General features: G+C 36.6%; 1 protein-coding gene across 3 annotated transcripts in view; it reads right to left on the reverse strand.

Annotated features, from left to right (window-relative positions):
• Positions 1-17,386, reverse strand: part of LOC120633005 (high affinity cAMP-specific and IBMX-insensitive 3',5'-cyclic phosphodiesterase 8) — a 260,512-nt gene that overhangs the window by 72,312 nt on the left and 170,814 nt on the right. For all 3 annotated transcript variants that reach the window (XM_039903026.1, XM_039903027.1, XM_039903028.1), the window contains 2 exons: positions 15,338-15,403; positions 13,160-13,365 (listed from right to left, as the gene is read on the reverse strand). In XM_039903026.1, coding sequence (XP_039758960.1) covers positions 13,160-13,365; positions 15,338-15,403 — 272 coding nt within the window. The remainder of the gene's footprint in view (positions 1-13,159; positions 13,366-15,337; positions 15,404-17,386) is intronic.

Here is a 17,386-nt window from a genome sequence, read left to right on the forward strand (position 1 = left end):
CTTGAGATGTCTCTCAATAAGTTCTAAGTTTATATAAAACGTAAGCTTATAGAAAAATCCTATTATAATATTAAGGATTACATGTATGATAAAAAAGCTTGGGTATGAATTGCTCTAACTTTATAGCTCAACATTAACTAGACTGTGAGATGGTGATAACAAAAAAAAAACCTGGGTAAGTTTGTTGTGGGCTTTTCTTAGACCAGGGCGCATTTGGAACCCTCCTAGCTTTAGTTTTAAGTTAACGAATGCAGTTATCACCATCAGTAACATTAGTGTAACATGTAAAATGTATGAACGCTTCATAAGTGCTTGTAATAAGGTCTACATGAATAAAATATTTTTGAATTTGAAGGGTACTCCCATAACTATGTATACTAAAATTATAAATGCGAAGTCTGTTTGTTTGTTTATTGGTTACCTTTGTTTGGATCAATCAAGTAAATCACTTCACCAAACTTGAAGAAGTTTGGCACATAGCATCCTGGAGACTGACGTTTTAACACGGGCTAAAAATCTAACTCACGGAGTTTTTAATCACAAGCTTAACCTGTCATTATGCAAATTTATTTCTCGTTCGGATAGACACCAAGGAGATTTTCTGCGCAGAATTGCTAAATTGATTGTTTGCGCAAAAACCCGCCCAGTTCTCTTGTCATTCGAAGAGGCAATTAAGTCTTCCCTAAATTGTCTCTTGAGAGGTCTAGGGCGTGATGTTGCCATATACAGGGTCGGAGTAATAAGTGCTCGAAACCTTTTTTTATGTATAAGAGATATCAAAATAACTTGATACTGAAAATAAGGTCGCTTGGCGAACAAAACTACATATACCTATAGAAAGCGTAAAAGATTTCCAAGCTCGCAAAAGTGTAGTCGATTTCGTGTATCGAAACTCTATACCAACATGGTAAAATAGACCTAATTACACTTGTTTTTAAATCGCAAATTCTGTACACCAATTTAATTTTGCGAACGTCCTGCCAACACTATTTTCCTAGATTTTTCGGAGGTAAAAAGTAACTTATGTGTTAATAGTTATATTCTATCTCCATTCCAAATTATAGTAATATTTGTTCGGTAGTTTAAAAAAGTAACAAACATCCATACACCCATACATCCATTTGACGACCGATTGGTGCAATGGACGGTGACCATGCGTTCTGAAATTCCGATTCCGAACATGAATGTTTTTTAGTGTCTCAGTGTTAATCTGTATTTTATAAGTATTTATGTATATTATTGATAAATAATCATCATTCATCTGAGTACCTACCCATAACAAACGCTACGTTACTTTGGGACTAGATAGCTAAGTTTTGTTTTGTTTGTTTTTAAAATACCTTTATTCATTAAATAATTGTATTACAGTTCATATCCTGGTGACTAGCCTAGGTTGAACAAATCAATAATATACTACTTACAGTTTAGCAGGTAACAACACCTTTTTAAAACTTTACAGCATATAAACTAAACATTTTTAACAACTTATTGAGCCACATAACGGATGATAATAACTTGTTTTACGTAGAACTTAGTACAGACGTACGTTTATATAAAAATTAAATGCATTTAACTGTAGTGATGTGGTAGTCGGTACCGATTGTACTTATCGATATAATATGATAAGTCTTTATACCGGCTTTTGCCAATTTTTGGATTGCCCCAGTATGAAAGCTTTCAAGGTAGGTAACTTAATACGATTATGTAAGGACGAAAGATTAGTTCGGAAAGAGGTATTATAAGCGGATTTTAATGCTTTATTTTGCACTACTTGTAGTTTCGTATAATTCGAATTACACGTACTACTCCAAACCGGACATGCGTAAGTGATGCAAGGTCTTACTAGTGAAGTGTATATTTTAAGTTTGGTGTTAGGCCTTAGATTTGATTTTCGGTTTAAAAGTGGGTGAACCGCGCTAAGTGCTTAAGTGCTTTTTCTTGAATTAGATAGATGCTCCGTCCAATTGAGTTTTTTGTCAAGAGTCACACCCAGATATTTAATTTATTTGCCCCAAGGAATCTCATGACCAGCAATAGAATTTTTTCTGTTAGGCAACTTCCGGCTTCGCGTAAAAAGTATAGCTTTAGTCTTACTTTCGTTGAGTTTTAATTTCCATGATGTAAAAAAGTCACTCAACCCCTTTATAGCCCACTGGAGTCTACTAATAATTATGTCTACGTCCTAGATAGCTAAGTGTGCATTGTCGTAATATATAAATATTATTATTGTTATATATTATCCATAAATCCCCACACACTTTCAAAATATTAGTAGGGTAATAGAAGCATTATTGTTTTCCCTATCAAGATTTTCTCAATTACGTTAGTTGGAAGACCTCAATCGCGCGGCGGTGAGCACTGTGTCTGGAGTCGGAGGTCCCAGGATCGTTTCCAGGCAGGGTTAATTTGGCAATTTATTGTTTCTGAGTTTTCTATGTCTGGTCTGGTTCGGTGGGAGGCTTCTTTGCCGCTAAGCGATTTAGCGTAGAACCAGATTAGGGGTACGGGTTTAATTTAACTGTCATACTCCCTACCAGGTTAGCAGTGGCGTGCATAGCGTTTTTGGCCAGGGTATGCATAAAGCAGGTACATGGCATAAAATGGAAATTTTCTCCTCCAATATGACTTACATAAAATAATTTGGGTATGCAGTGCTTTTGTGCATGTATGAAGTGCACGCCACTGCAAGTTAGCCCACTTCCTTTCTAGACTGAATCATCACTTACCACCAGGTGAAGTTATTTTTAAGGGCTAACGTGTAATGTAATAAAAATAAAAAAAAGAATACGATTTTACAATCGTTCAGTTACTGATGTATAAAGCCTTAACAAATCGATATAATATGTAAATACGTTTAGGTTTTTTCCTCTCTAACATATTTCAGTATTGGTAGGATGCTTCTCCCGGGACGGAATTCAATTTAATGTAATTTGGTCCTCCCCTTATAAGTGACTTCGAACTTTACTGCGAACTCAGGCATTCCGAGTTTATTCGAGCATAACTGTCATATTTTGGTCCATGCTAGCTAAGAAACCTGTGACTTCGTTTGCAAAGAATTTCTCAATTCCTTCTCGGGGTATATTGTACAAGCTGTTGCCCGCGTTTGATTGTCCGCGTTTCTTACTGGTTTTTTAAAAATCCCGTGGGGACAGTTCGTTTTCCTGGGATAAAAAGTAGCCTATGTTATTTTCCGACCTTTCAACTAACTTTGTGCCAAAATTCAGTTTGGTTGGTTGCTTAATTACAAAAGGTGAAGGAAGGAGTAAATAACAAACTAGCAAACAAACTTTATAACATTAGTAAGGATAAAGAAATTAGCTAGATAAAGAAATTGATAAGTCGCAGGTTTTGTGTCGTTAAAACGCAAAACCATCGTCATATGTGTTAAAATAGAATCGGTCAACATATTTGTATACTCATTGAAAGTTACGGCGCGAAAGTAAAGCCGAGTAGGTTTACTGCTGTCGCGGCTATGGGAAAGGGAAGAACCCGCACTCCTCCACAGACCACAGCTCATAATTTGGTGCCCTGTCGGGCGGCAGATTCTTTAGTAAACTAGTCTAGTCATTAGTCATTACTTATAATATGAAAATTTTATTTTCTTCAAGTAATGACTTTCGCACTCCATTGCCACTAAACGCCGAACTGGAAATTAGATAATAAGAATGTCAGCTTCTTATATGACACAAAACACACTTTATATCACATGACTTAAAGTTCACATTTGAATACTTAAGTTGGTGCCGAAACAATATGGAATGTGCAAGTAATTATAATACAGTTTTGATAATCGTAAAAGTAATTTAAATAGACACTATTTATAAATAATTTTTATTGATGATACATTTTTGTTATTAAATCTAAAATCGTACTTTGAACAGACGAAGTCAAAGTTATGCGCTAGTTAGCCTTTAAAACCAGTAATGTAAAAAATGGTAACAAAAATACTGTAGGGGATAAAATCTTTTTAAGAGGGTCGAATAATTTGTTTTAGTAATAATTACTTAATTATCCTAGTTAGTAGTACTTATTTATTAAGTTTTAAACTATTTTTGAAAATAAAATATTTTTCATAATTTTGAACAGCATTCCTATTGTCAGTGGCGGTACTACCATACCAAGCCGGGCTTGCGTTACAATAAATATCTCTTTTAAATTTTTCTCGACTATTCCGAAATGAAATTAACAAAATAATTAAAACTTGATAGTAATGAGGATATAAATACAATGTTTTAACTTTTGTTCAATAATGTATACTCTGTGTCTACGTTACTGCAAGCACTACGTTACTCTGGCAGGTAGACTCTGTGGTACCAACCAGCCGAACGGCGCGGCGCCGCGCCGAATTATCACTATCGCGCTCTTCGCGTGTCTTCGTACGCGATCGGAGGTCCCGCTTTGTCTCGCTCACACTCATTTGCTTATATGGGGCTTTTATTTTACTGCTCTCTCTCATAGAAATTTCAATGTAAATACATTGAAATTTCTATGCAGAGACAATCTAGATTATTTAATAATTAAGTATGGAGATCAAATGCCAGATTGCGATTTGAAGTTAGTGAAGATGACCAGCGAGCGAATTGAAACAACTTCACGCGTGTTATTATTTGCGTTACAACTAGTTGACACTTGACAGATTCATTATTATTGATTAGTAACTACTTAGTTAGGAGTTTTTTATTGTTTTTTTGAGTTGAATAGTGCATTTTATTGGTTTGTTTTCTTACAAATTATAGTAAATATTGTTAAATATGAGCTTAAATTGTGTGCAAATTGTTTCTGTGGCGAAATCAAAAAATAATTGGCGAACAACAGGTAAATTTTTTTTAATTTAAAAATTGTTAGTTGGTGTTGCATTTTTTTTTCTTTTGAAAATAATGGTTGAAACGCGGCTGGTTACGACATAAATTACCAGGCAGAAAGATAGCAGAACTCAAAGAAACACTTGGGATTTCTATGATTACTTTTTAATTTTGGCAAACATTGCATAGAAACTTCTTTATCATGATTCGCGTGCTGACCTTAATCGTAGTGTTTTTCATAGATTTCTTGATATTGTTTGTCATTGAGCACAACAAGAATGGTTACTTAGAGATCATGACGAGTTAAATTTGCCCTTTAGGTAACTGGGCTTGCTCAAATTCAAAACCCTAGGAACGCCACTGCCTATTGTGATACTAATTTTCAAAGTAAACAGTTATGAAATAAGTTCGTAGAAGCAAGTAAAACTTCTTTTTTCTTCATCGTGTTTTATATCAAGTAATGCTTTGCGAATTATATATCTAATCTTATTTTAGTCGAAATATAATACCCGACATTGTGATCTTCCCAGACAGTGGTATCATTAATTTTGTATTTCAAAACTATAACTAAATCGTCCGTATTAAAAAAATCAGGTTTTATTATCTTCTTCAATTTCAATCGTCTTCATGCAACGCAATTTTTTTAACAAAGATTTTGTTGACAATTAATACTACTAAGATTTATTTATTGTTGATTTTATTAAAAAGTCAGCAGTTACTTTAAATGCCTTAAGCTAACATCTTTCTATCCAAAATTCGGAAAAACAACAAATTAAGTTCGTCGACAAATTAAGTAAAAGGGGACACGGACGGGACATTCGTCGTTTGCTGGCGGGTATTAAATCAGTCACTTTGCTTACTTTTTGTTAAACAGTCTCTTTGCATAAAAAATAAGAAAAAGTAAATGATTAAAAGATTTGTTTGAATACAAAATTTTTGTAACGCATTACCGTAACACTGAAAAATGCTTATCATATTAAATATTTGACAGTAGATACATATTATGTATTGCTTAACTTTGAAATCCTCAACTATCAATACCTCTTTATAGCAAAAACACTCTTTCCTATCGGCTTATGCCCAGTGGGATATTTATAAGCTTAGTAAGATTTTGATAATTGTTGTTTGCTTTGAACTACGTAATCCTAAACGATATAGACTAGACCACAATCTAATAAAGCATGTCAAAGGGGACGTCAAACATGTCGGAACTGGCGACATGGCCACAAATGGTCGAGTTTATGTGGGTCAGTCCTCAATCAACGTCACACGATCACAACGACCGTATTGAGTCCACGAATGGATTGAGCAGTATTGATTAATATTAGGTTCAATAGAAATGAGATCTTTTGTGATAGCGATAAGATTAAAAATGTTTAAATTTATGTCTATGATCTTGTATTGCACAGCAGTACAATCGCAATTTGGCGATTGCCTCGTTGGTCTAGTGGTGAAAATTTTCTGGCATCCATTCTTGGGTCAGGCAAATAAATAAATGTTTGAAATTTGGATTTTCTCTCAACAATAGTTAACAGCTGGATGGAAGCTGGAAGGTGTAACAGAATTACGAAATAATGTTGAAGGATGCATATAAGTATATTTCATAAGGAATCACTGTAAAGTTATTAAATCAAAAGAAGCATTTTTTTTCCCTACAAACGAATTCAAAACATTCTTATGCTATGAACATGTTACTTATGACAACCCTATTGTAGATGAAGATCAACACGCGCATAGTACCTACGCTACGTGACAAGAGTAACACGATTTTAATTGTGCATGTGATGTTACGCATGTATCTGACTTCTTTCAGTAAAAGCTATGGCAGTAGTTAACTCAAAAACTTTTAGGTTTTTCGTTTCACAAATTAGTCTCAGAGACAGTACATAATGTACCTCAAAAGCCTGTGAAGTATTATTTCGGTTTTCTTTAACACGTTGTATAACTTACTATAAGGTATTAGCTACGAGCAACGCGGAGAGTTTAAGCGCTATATCCTACTTACTATAAGAAGGAACTTGTGCCCACCTGTGGGATATTAGTCAGCTGAGATGATTATGAAAAGGGTTCCCGTTTCTCTATTATGCATAACGGAATCCTAAACGTACTAGACTTGACCACAATATAATAAACTGATTTGGCCAGTCCCGCCGATAAGTCGTAAGTCGTCAAAGGGGTCCTCAAACATGTCGGAAGAGGTGACATGCCCACAAACGGCTGAGTTTATTTGGGTCAGTCCTCAATCAACGTCACACGACGACGTTCTAGCGAGTCCGCGGAGAGGTCGAGCTATATTGATTAAGGTCAGGTTCAATAGAAATGAGGTATTTTTGTGATAGATTAAGTTGGCGCATCTATTCTATTTCTATGATCTCTAATGTTCTAATGTTGTGACGTGACAGCATCCTGCCCAGTGGCAATAATAGACGTCAGTGAAACAAGACGGTTGAATTCGGAACTCGCTTCAATAGACCAATGTCCAGCAGTCTATCTGATGATATAACGCTTATGATATAGAGGTTATAGAATTCGGAAGAATTTGGAACTCCCTTCAGTAGACTATATACTATATTCAGCAATAGACGTCTATCGGTTGATATGGCGATGACGAAACAGCAAAGCTAGTCAGTAAAATAGTAGGTACTTGTCAATACTTTGTTAAGAATTAAGATGTAATTCTTTTTCCCTTTATCTATTATTCACTACACCACTTTACGTTAGCCTTTGACTTAAATCTATGTCAATCTAGATGCAGTATAAGATTATTATTTTACTATTTTATTTACTTATATAAAAACAAAGTTTACTATGGCCCACAAATATTTGAATGCAGTAAGGAAAAAAGTCCTAAGATAGTAGCGGGCTAACCTGTTATGGGTATGTTAGTTTAATTAACGTTTTCTACGCCGCATTGTTCCGGTACCATAAATAACTTGGCGGCTTGTTTTTGTCGATAGGGTATGGTATCTAGCCACCAAACCAGAACTAAGATGATGGGTTACGAACTCCCTAGCGCATTGGTGGGCACTGTGGTTTGAACTGTAAGGTCGCGGGTTCGATGCCCGGCAACGAACTTGGGAATTTATAACATCAGAATTTTCTCTGGTCTGATCTAGTGGGAGGCTTCGGCCGTGGCTAGTTATCAAGATAACGGTAAAGACACGCCGCTAAGCGATGTACAACTCCGGTACGACGTCGCGTAGAAACCCATTAGGGTTATGGGATATTTTTTTTTTTTTTTATTTACTACGACAATACACACATCGCCATCTAGTCCCAAAGTAAGCGTAGCATGTGTTATGAGTACTAAGATAACTGATGAACAATTGTTATGAATAATATACACGAATACTTATAATATATAGATAAACACCCAAACACTGAAAAACATTAATGTTCATCACACAAATATTGTCCAGTTGTGGGAATCGAACCCACGGCCTTGGACTCAGAAAGCAGGGTAGCTGCCCACTGCGCCAATCGGCCGTCGAAATGACTGCCATACCCCTACCAAGTTAGCCCGTTACCATCTGAGGCTACATCATCTCTTAACAGGAGTTGAGATTGCTAACTGCAATTGCTAAGGGCTAATTTGTAGAAGAAAAAAAGTGACATTTCAGTAGTTACCAATTTCCAAACTTTCCCTGTCCTGTCGAACCTGGAAACTCCCAAATATATAGGCTTACTTCTGCGCCAAGGACGTCGTCCAATTCACGAAGGTAAAACCGAAAAATAAGCTAGTGAGCCTTAATTGAGGGCCGCGCAGTCTGCTAGTAATTTGACATCGGAGATCTGATAAATTAAGGCAAATCTGATTGCGGGCTTGGCGGAGTAACGGGGCAACGTTGTTTAATGAAGGCATAATAGGTGGTCGTATTGAACGATTTTAATTATGGTGATCAGCGAGATGTTCATTTCTCGAGTGAAACCGAATGAAATCTTTGAAATGTCAAGAAGTTCAAAGTTTATATAAAATGTAAGCTCGAAGAAAAATCCTATTACAATTTAAAGGATTACCTACGTAAACAAAAAAGCTTGCCAAATAATATATATTGTGAGATTGTGATAGCGAAAAAAAAACCCGGCTAAGTTTGTTGTGGGCTCTTTATATATTTTTTCTTTAGGCTTAAGTTGGCGAACGTAGTTATCACCATCACCTCACAGTTATGTAAACATATATGTATGAACGCTTCATACTTATCAAGTGAACCTGTGATAGGCCTACACTAATTAAAGAAGCTGTTAAGACCTTCCTAGGTAACCATAAAAAGGTATATATGTGCCATATTTCATCCAGCAGCAGTCCAGTGCAGTGGTGGTTGTGTAGAAGTTTATAATTAGTTAGTTTAGTATATTATAAAAATATTAATTGATTTTTTTTAAAGCAATCATTTAAAAAGTTTGCACCTCGCGTGGATAAAGTCACACTGACGCTTAGGTACGCAAAAAAAGATCATTAGCATCCCTTTTCCAGGCCGAGCTGTTTGCCTTGCTGCGCGCTTGCTCATGGGCTGCTACACTCTGCGACACCCATACTAATATCTACACAGACTCCCGCTCCGCCATAAAAGCCATCCAGGATCGCAGCAATACACACCCTCTGGTCGCGGACATCCATCGAACAGTGCATGCGAGCTCTGGAACCGTACAATTTGCTTGGGTCCAGAGTCACGTGGGCATAGATGGTAACGAGGCGGCCGATGTCGCAGCCAAAAACGCGGCCGGTCTCCACAAGGCCCCGGTTTACTGTCACTACCCGATATCTTTTGTGAGACATAACATAAGAAAGGAAAATCAAAACACTTGGCAGAGCCGATATGAGAGCGAGGCGCAGGGGCAGCACACTAAGCGACAGCTGCCTACTATCATGGACATTCGCGAGCTCTTCAAGCTCACGGATATCTCGTTCACGCTCACGCAGGCTCTCACTGGACACGCATACAACAAACACTACCTACACCGCTTCCACATCACCACTGACGATAAGTGCCCTTGTGACAACTTCACCAGCCAAACCCTTGACCATCTATTTCGGGAATGTCTCCGCTTCGGAAGACTCCGCCTGGACCATGAGTTCCTTTGCGGGAACCTTGGGGTGTCCCCCTATGAGCTGCGCTCTCTGATGCGAAAAAGATCTGCCTTGCAATCTTACAACGACATGGTAAACTCCACCCTGAGTGACCTCAAGAAATTCAACACTACTTAGTGGATTATAATTTTGTATTAATTATTATAAGTGTGTAAATTTTCATAGTTTTAGTTTATCTATGTGTATAGGAAGAAGAGCCTGGCCGATGTGTCAAATCGAAGAAGCAGGGCTGTACTTTTCTTTTTCAAAAATGGTATCTTACGAAACTGTTAATTATAAGCATATAAAATAAGATAATGTAAAAAAATCCCTTAAAAGAATTGTTGTTGCCATTGAATTATTAATCAAACGAATCATTGTTGTGAACCAAAAAGTGTTGGCTAATTGACTAATATTACGTCAATAATAAGGTGCAAACTTAGCGCGACCGAGTTATACACGAGAGTTTTTTGTACAGCAGTTTTTATATGTTATAGTACATAAAGTCCAGCGTAAGAGTAACCAAACAACCAAAGCCTATTGTTTTACAATTGGGCCTTAGGAAGAGCCCTTCATACAAGTAGAACAAGACTCTCTCGATGTATCTAAAACGCTGAGGCAAACACTTGAAGTTTTTACGATGAATAAATATTTCAGCAAATAACCCTTCAATATTTTTTTGACAAAGGTCGCTTAAGGAGATTTATATGTGAGCTATGTCCATACGATAGAAAACATAAAATTGAATAAAACATGATATAATAATGCTACCCATCCTAAGATGTGTATGCCTAAATAATAATTGTATTAAATCGTAGTTTGACTTTTGTAATCGTAGGTTGAATTATACTTACTTATATTATACTTATACATAATTATATTATACTTATACATCAGACTACTAACCTCCCATTGCTGGGCACAACGGATCTCACATAGGGAGAGAGAGAGAGTCGGAGCATTGACCCACCACGCTGCTTCTATGCCAGTTCGTGGGCTTTAAAGATTATTATTTCGAGTTAGTGATAATAACCGGGATAGGCTGCTCAACGAAGTACGGGGTTGGACAACGTCTATTTCCCAACATCGAGCTTGTACTGGAATTGTTATATTACTGTAGAATATGATTCATATGTGGCTAAAAAACTAAACTGTACTCGCTTTTGTTCTTGTCAGTTTTCTCCATACATCAACTATTGGTGCAAAAAAAGTCTAAATAATATAAAATTGTTTTAATAATTTTTTAATAGTGTTTTTACTTAAGCTTGGCTAAATTAGCAATTTTTATTAATTTAAAATACATATAAAAGTTTTCGGAACCGACAGGAACCGTTTGAACCTGCGACTCTGGCAATCGCGGCCTGAGCGCTTTACAACTTAATTAAAATATATTTTTAGTTCAGTTTTGGTATGAATACCTACTAAAAGAATGAAGTCGGCATAAAGAGTACGCGGCCAATAAATTATAATCTTTCGGTTCAGAATGAAGTCGTAGTCGACCTTACACAGGCGGATGGCAAAATATAAGTACCTTATTAAACGTGGCAGGGAATAAAGTAAAGTTTGCCACGTGACAGGAATTGGGTGGCCTTATTCCGAAAGGGGTTTATTTTACCTAATCTTTTAATTTTATTAATCCAGCTGATGTTTCTGACGCCAATTATTATTTTACTGAGGAGTAAACTGGAAGTTTTGACTTCATTAGTATAATATAATGTTATGATTTAAATATAAGCAGTAAGCTTATATTACAAGACAGGATGCTTTTTATGCCGAAAAGTGATAACTTTATCCGAGTTTAGCATTTTTCGGTGAACAAAAATCATGGAGCTCGAGTCCTTGTCACCGAACGCTTTCTACGAGCTATATGTATAGGACATTCCAATCTGTGTAACTAAAAATTCTCGAGCTTCAATAAATGCGTACTCTTAGATATAGTTTTCACTTCTACAGGCTTTTTTTAAAATCTTAGTTCAGGCATTCACGCATGTTTTTTTTTAAATCTTAGTTCAGGCTGTTCACTTTTATACTACATAGATATAAACTAAACTTTATACGCCAGGGTTTTTTCATAGAAAACATATTTACTTTGCTACAAATCCAATAAGTCGTACTATAATTATTTGTACATTAAACGAGGTTATGGCCGGCGGCAGTTCATTAATCTGACTAACAATAACTGCGAGCTGTGCCCAGCTGCGATTCGTTATTCGTTATTCCGCCTTTAGGCTTTCATTAAGACATTCCCTGTCTATAAATTATTAATGAATCACGCATTCTTCATCGTTCTATTCTATTTCAATGGTTATTTTATTGCCTAACTATCGTTTGAGCTTATTCTTCTACTGTGTATTAAGACAGCATATACAGGGCGATCCGTGGATAAGAGAAAATCGATTAAAAAATGCTTTTCACACACGAATCGATGTTTCGTCGCGACTTGCGATCGTTAACTAAATAAATAAATTTGCAATGCTAATAATTTACCGTATTTATAATAATAAAATTACCGTGCTAGTAAACAGGAACCTATAAGCGCAATGTTGTGAAACGTTTACGTCTTAGACGCGACGTATGGTGTCCGCACATTTCCGCAAACAGTAAACACCCTCCTCGCGCTTTTTATACTTTTTTATGTCACTATCGCCCTCATCTTCATCAAACTATTAAAGAATCCATTGCTTAGCGCCCTTCTTTCCCACGGGAGGGATGAAAGTCGTGCAGGATCTTCCCGATTTTCTCCTTCACCGTTGAAGCAAGTGTTATTTTATTGCTTATAACGCACATTACTCAAGAAATTTGACAACTTGGGGTACTGTAGTGAGACGAAAAAAAGTAACCTTAAATACGAATTTTAGTAAACGATAAAATACTCGTACAGGATTAACAGCATTAAACTATTTACTTCCTACTATGGCGGGAACACAGCAAATTTCAATTAATTTGACAGAAAAAAAACCGTTAAAGGCTTCATTTATACACAACGTTTTGAGCCATTTAAAAAATTTGGTAAACGTAGCAGCGTCGACATTCAACCCAACGCACTAATGACGTAAATTCTTGTCAGTTGTTGAATATGGTTCACTTTATCAGCAATAGAGTTATACAAATGTGGAATGCCTTGCCTGAAGATGTAGTGACTGCAGAATCACTGAATCAGTTTAAGAATAGACTGGATAAACATCAAAAAGACAAAGAGCGCAAGAAATGATATAGACGCATCAGCGAAAGCAGCTTAGTCTATTATATAATAATAATAATAATAGTGTGGGATAGAAGAAAATGTTACCGTGCTAATAAGGTAGAGTCCATGAGCTGCGGCTGCCGTGCGTCAACGACGACGACGTGCGGCGGCCGCACGTCTGCGTCGCGGCGGAAGGCTTCTAGCGCTTCCCTCGCGCCGCGGACCGCACGCGCATCGCCGCCGGCCCGTGCGGCTGCGTTGCAGGCCGCAGCGCACACGCGGGACGCACGTTCCGGGAACACGCATAGCAGCTAGACAAAAAGTATAAAAATAACCATGAAACATCATTAGTGTTATTAATCTCCCACAGTGACCAGTGGCGTGCATATGGTTTTGGACCCTGGTATGCATATAACAGGTAGATGGCTTAATGTGAGATGTTTTTATACTTATAACCAAGCGTTTTTATACGTAGAGCAACAATTCGCAGGGTATTATTATTATTTGTACACTACATTGAGTGAAGGATATATACCAGAAAACAGAAACATGAAAATACAATTAAGTACAGTACAAAAAGTGGCCTTCACGCTTAGTAGCGATCCTCTGCAAGGCAACCTAAGAGTTGGAGTCGTGAGGAACCGTTGGGCAAAGACAGCAAGTAGACTTTGGAAGTCTCTCCAAGATTAATGTCCAAAGGTTTGTTAATACGACGTTTTGCAAGTATTGCAGGTTAAATGTGTTTCAGTCAAAATAATTAAAAAATAAATATTTTTGTTACAACGACAAATAAGTTTAGCACCAAATATTGACCAAACCTAAGTTGTGATGATGTGACAGAGACACAAATAGTACAGTCCTTAGATACAGCCAGTCAATCTGTTCCCACTGTTGTTGTGTTAATTAGACCATGATGTTTGGAAAACGTTAATCTTGACTCCCGGAAATATTCACACAATTTTTCGTCCGATAATGCATCATATGATTTAATTTAGTAATAAGTATCTCGACAGATCCTTCATTATTACTACATCGGACAGCCGAATGGCGCAGTGGGCAGTGACCCTGCTTTCTGAATCCAAGGCCGTGGGTTCGATTCCTAAAACTAGAAAACATTATTTTTTTTTCAGTGTCTGGGTGTACTCAGTATCTGTAAATTATAAGTATTTATGAATACTATTCATAAATACTGAGAGCCTGGGAACCGAACCAGAGCAAAATTCAGAAGTTGTAAAGTAGTGCGTACATGCGTATTTGTGTGTGTTTGCGTGCGCAGGTGAGTGTGTGTGTGTGTGTTTGAGTGTGTGTTGAGTGTGTGTTTGGATATGAGTGCTTGTGTGTGTATGTGTGTGTGTGTGTGTGTTAACTATGAATAAACCTAACCTAAAAAAATAACTAACCTAAATATTCCTTCCCATAGTATTTCTTTCTTTTCCAAATCATTTCCGGTTGAAGCAGTTCGGTTATGGAACTCTCTCCCTTTTCAAATAGGTCATGTGCAGTCACTACCAATTTACAAGAGACTTCTTAACTAGCATTTTGTGCTACCCTAATTTGTTTTTTTTTTTGCTTCCGTGTCATTGTCCTTAGTGTTGTTGGCTTATACTGTGTCCGATATAATAATTGGTATTTTAGATTTGGTTATACATGTTATTTGTGTGTATCACATCACTTCTTCTTGTGTACAACCTAACCCTATAGTCTTATTTTTTTTCCCTTTCCTTTGTTGAGTTGCCTGGCAGAGATCGCTTTTTAGCGATAAGGCTCATTGAACATGTGTGTTGTATTTAGTGTTATTGTTCATAATTTCATTCTGTTAGCTGTACAATAAGATGTGTTTTCATTTCATTCCATACAAGTTATGTTATTTTTTATAAATTTAAAATGCATATAAAAATTTTCAGGATGACAGGATTTGAACCTGCGACTCTTTGGCAATCGCGGCCTGAGCGCTTTCTCCAATTAAGCTACGGCTCTCCTACCGTCGATGCCGAGATTAGTATATGCTTTCACATCAGTCTTATAGCGACTGTAGCGTCATCTAGTAGGAAATGTTGCAGTTTCGATCTACTTTTTCAAAGGTCCATATTACAATGAGACACGTTTGAAACAAGAGATGACACGTTGCTTGTTTTATAATTTTATTATTATTATAGAAATTTTATATGCATTTTAAATTTATAAAAAATTGATGATTCCTCCAAGTGTAGGTAAAAACACTAATAAAAATAAGAAAGTTATGTTATTGTTCACAAATAAATAAATTTTAATATTGGTATTTACCTCTAAGGGTTCCGGAGGCGCGTAAAGAAGGGCAGAGGGGATGTTTGAAGGCGGCGGCGACCTGTTCTGCAAAGAGAAGACTGTGTGTAATACACATCAACATTTAATATAGGGTGATAGGACACCCCCTGGAAATATCGTTAATACGCGATTTAGAGGAAACTGTAATTTAAAGTAATTAAAATTAACCTAAAGGAAAAAAATACAACTCATTGTAATGATTTGATGTCACATTTACACATGTATGCGCCATGTGTATGTGCGCACATACAAATACAATATATATACAAATGATCGTGTGTGTGAATTATTCTTGTTGTTTTTTATTATCATCACATCAACCCATTACCGGCCCACTACAGAGCACTCGTCTCCTCCCACAATGAGAAGGGGTTAAGGTAGTAGCGTAGTCCTCCACGCTGGCCCAGTGCGGATTCATGGACTCCACACACAGTCCACACACCTTTGAGAACATTATGTAGAACTCTCAGGCATGCAGGTTTACTCACAATGTTTTCCTTCACTCTTAAAGCAAGTGATATTTTAATGACTTAAAACACACATAACTTAGAAAAGTTAGAGTTGCTGGAATTCGAAGTCGGCAACCGGAAAATGAAGTCGAGCTCCTACCCAATGCGCTATATGCTTCGGGTGTTTTTCTGTTCCGGTGCCATAATCTCGAACATAACAGGTTAGCCCGCTACCATCTTAGACTGCATCATCACTTACCACCAAGTGAGATTGCAGTCAAGGGATAACCTGTAGTGGGAAAAACAACAGACGAACCAGGTGGGCCAGTTTTACGGTTATGGTAATTTTTTCGGCAAACGTGTGTGGACGTAAGTGCCACTCTCGGATTGGATTTTATCACAGATTATACAGTGGGAGCATGGAAATTGGGCGCCTTTGACTGAAATAACAGTCTTTTATTATTTGATGACATGCATACCTGGTTTAGACCGCTTATGCCCGTTTTTACTTACGACGGAAAAAGGCGATACCTAATTAAATAACGACTAATGAAAGAAGATTCTTAGGCATACATTTACCTTTCACCAATCGATTTTCACTAGGCAACTCATATAACCCAACTTGTCTATGGTTCTTGCCGCAAGTTGTGGTATTTTGTGTTTGTATTATTATATTATTCACTTTTCGTATGGATTTAAGGTTATTAAAAAAAACTTATATTTTTTCATTTGACAAAGTCAGTACCTTGTTTTAGTACCTTGTTTATGTTTATTTTTATCTTAATATATATAAATCTCCTGTCACGATGTTTGTCCGCGATGGACTCCTAAACTACTGAACCGATTTTAAATTAAATTGGCACACCGTGAGCAGTCTGGTCCAACTTAAGAGATAGGATAGCTTAGATCTTTAAGTAAAGTCACAATTTTATTTTATTGCTAATTATTTGTCTATAATTAATTGACAGTCACATGTTATATGTATATACAACTATACTCATTTCAGGCTTAGCGATACTGAATACTTTAAAAACAAAATCAAACGCAGACGAAGTCGCGGGCAACAGCTAGTTATCTATATGTTCTTATGTATTTATGTATGATTGAGTATATATTAGTTTATTATTTTATATTTATTTATTATATTTTTCTTATTTGTGCAATTTTGTATATGTATTTTACACCCTCCTCGTCCGCTCTCGCTCATCTTGTCCTAATCCAAAGGTTTTCTGGCAGAGATCGCTACTAAGCGATAAGGCCGCCTTTTGTATTCTACTTCTGTCTATGTATTTCTATTGTTTTTTTTTCTCCTTACTTCATAGTGGTGTACAAATAAAGAGTTAAATAATAATAAAGTCAGTTTACGAGTCCCCTAAATTTTACGAGGATTTCACTAGGTAGATATGCAGTGTCTTAAAACCTACCTACAACTTTTTATTAAGCTTCTTTACGTTAGCCATTGATAGCAATCTCACCTGCCAGTGGCGTGCATAGAGGGTATGCAGATGATATAAAATTAAGAAAATCCCCAGTACGAGTTATAAATAATTAACGGCTAAGTTATAAATACTTTAGGCTT

This window comes from Pararge aegeria, chromosome 21 (genome assembly GCF_905163445.1).
Source record: "Pararge aegeria chromosome 21, ilParAegt1.1, whole genome shotgun sequence".
Classification (NCBI taxonomy): domain Eukaryota; kingdom Metazoa; phylum Arthropoda; class Insecta; order Lepidoptera; family Nymphalidae; genus Pararge; species Pararge aegeria.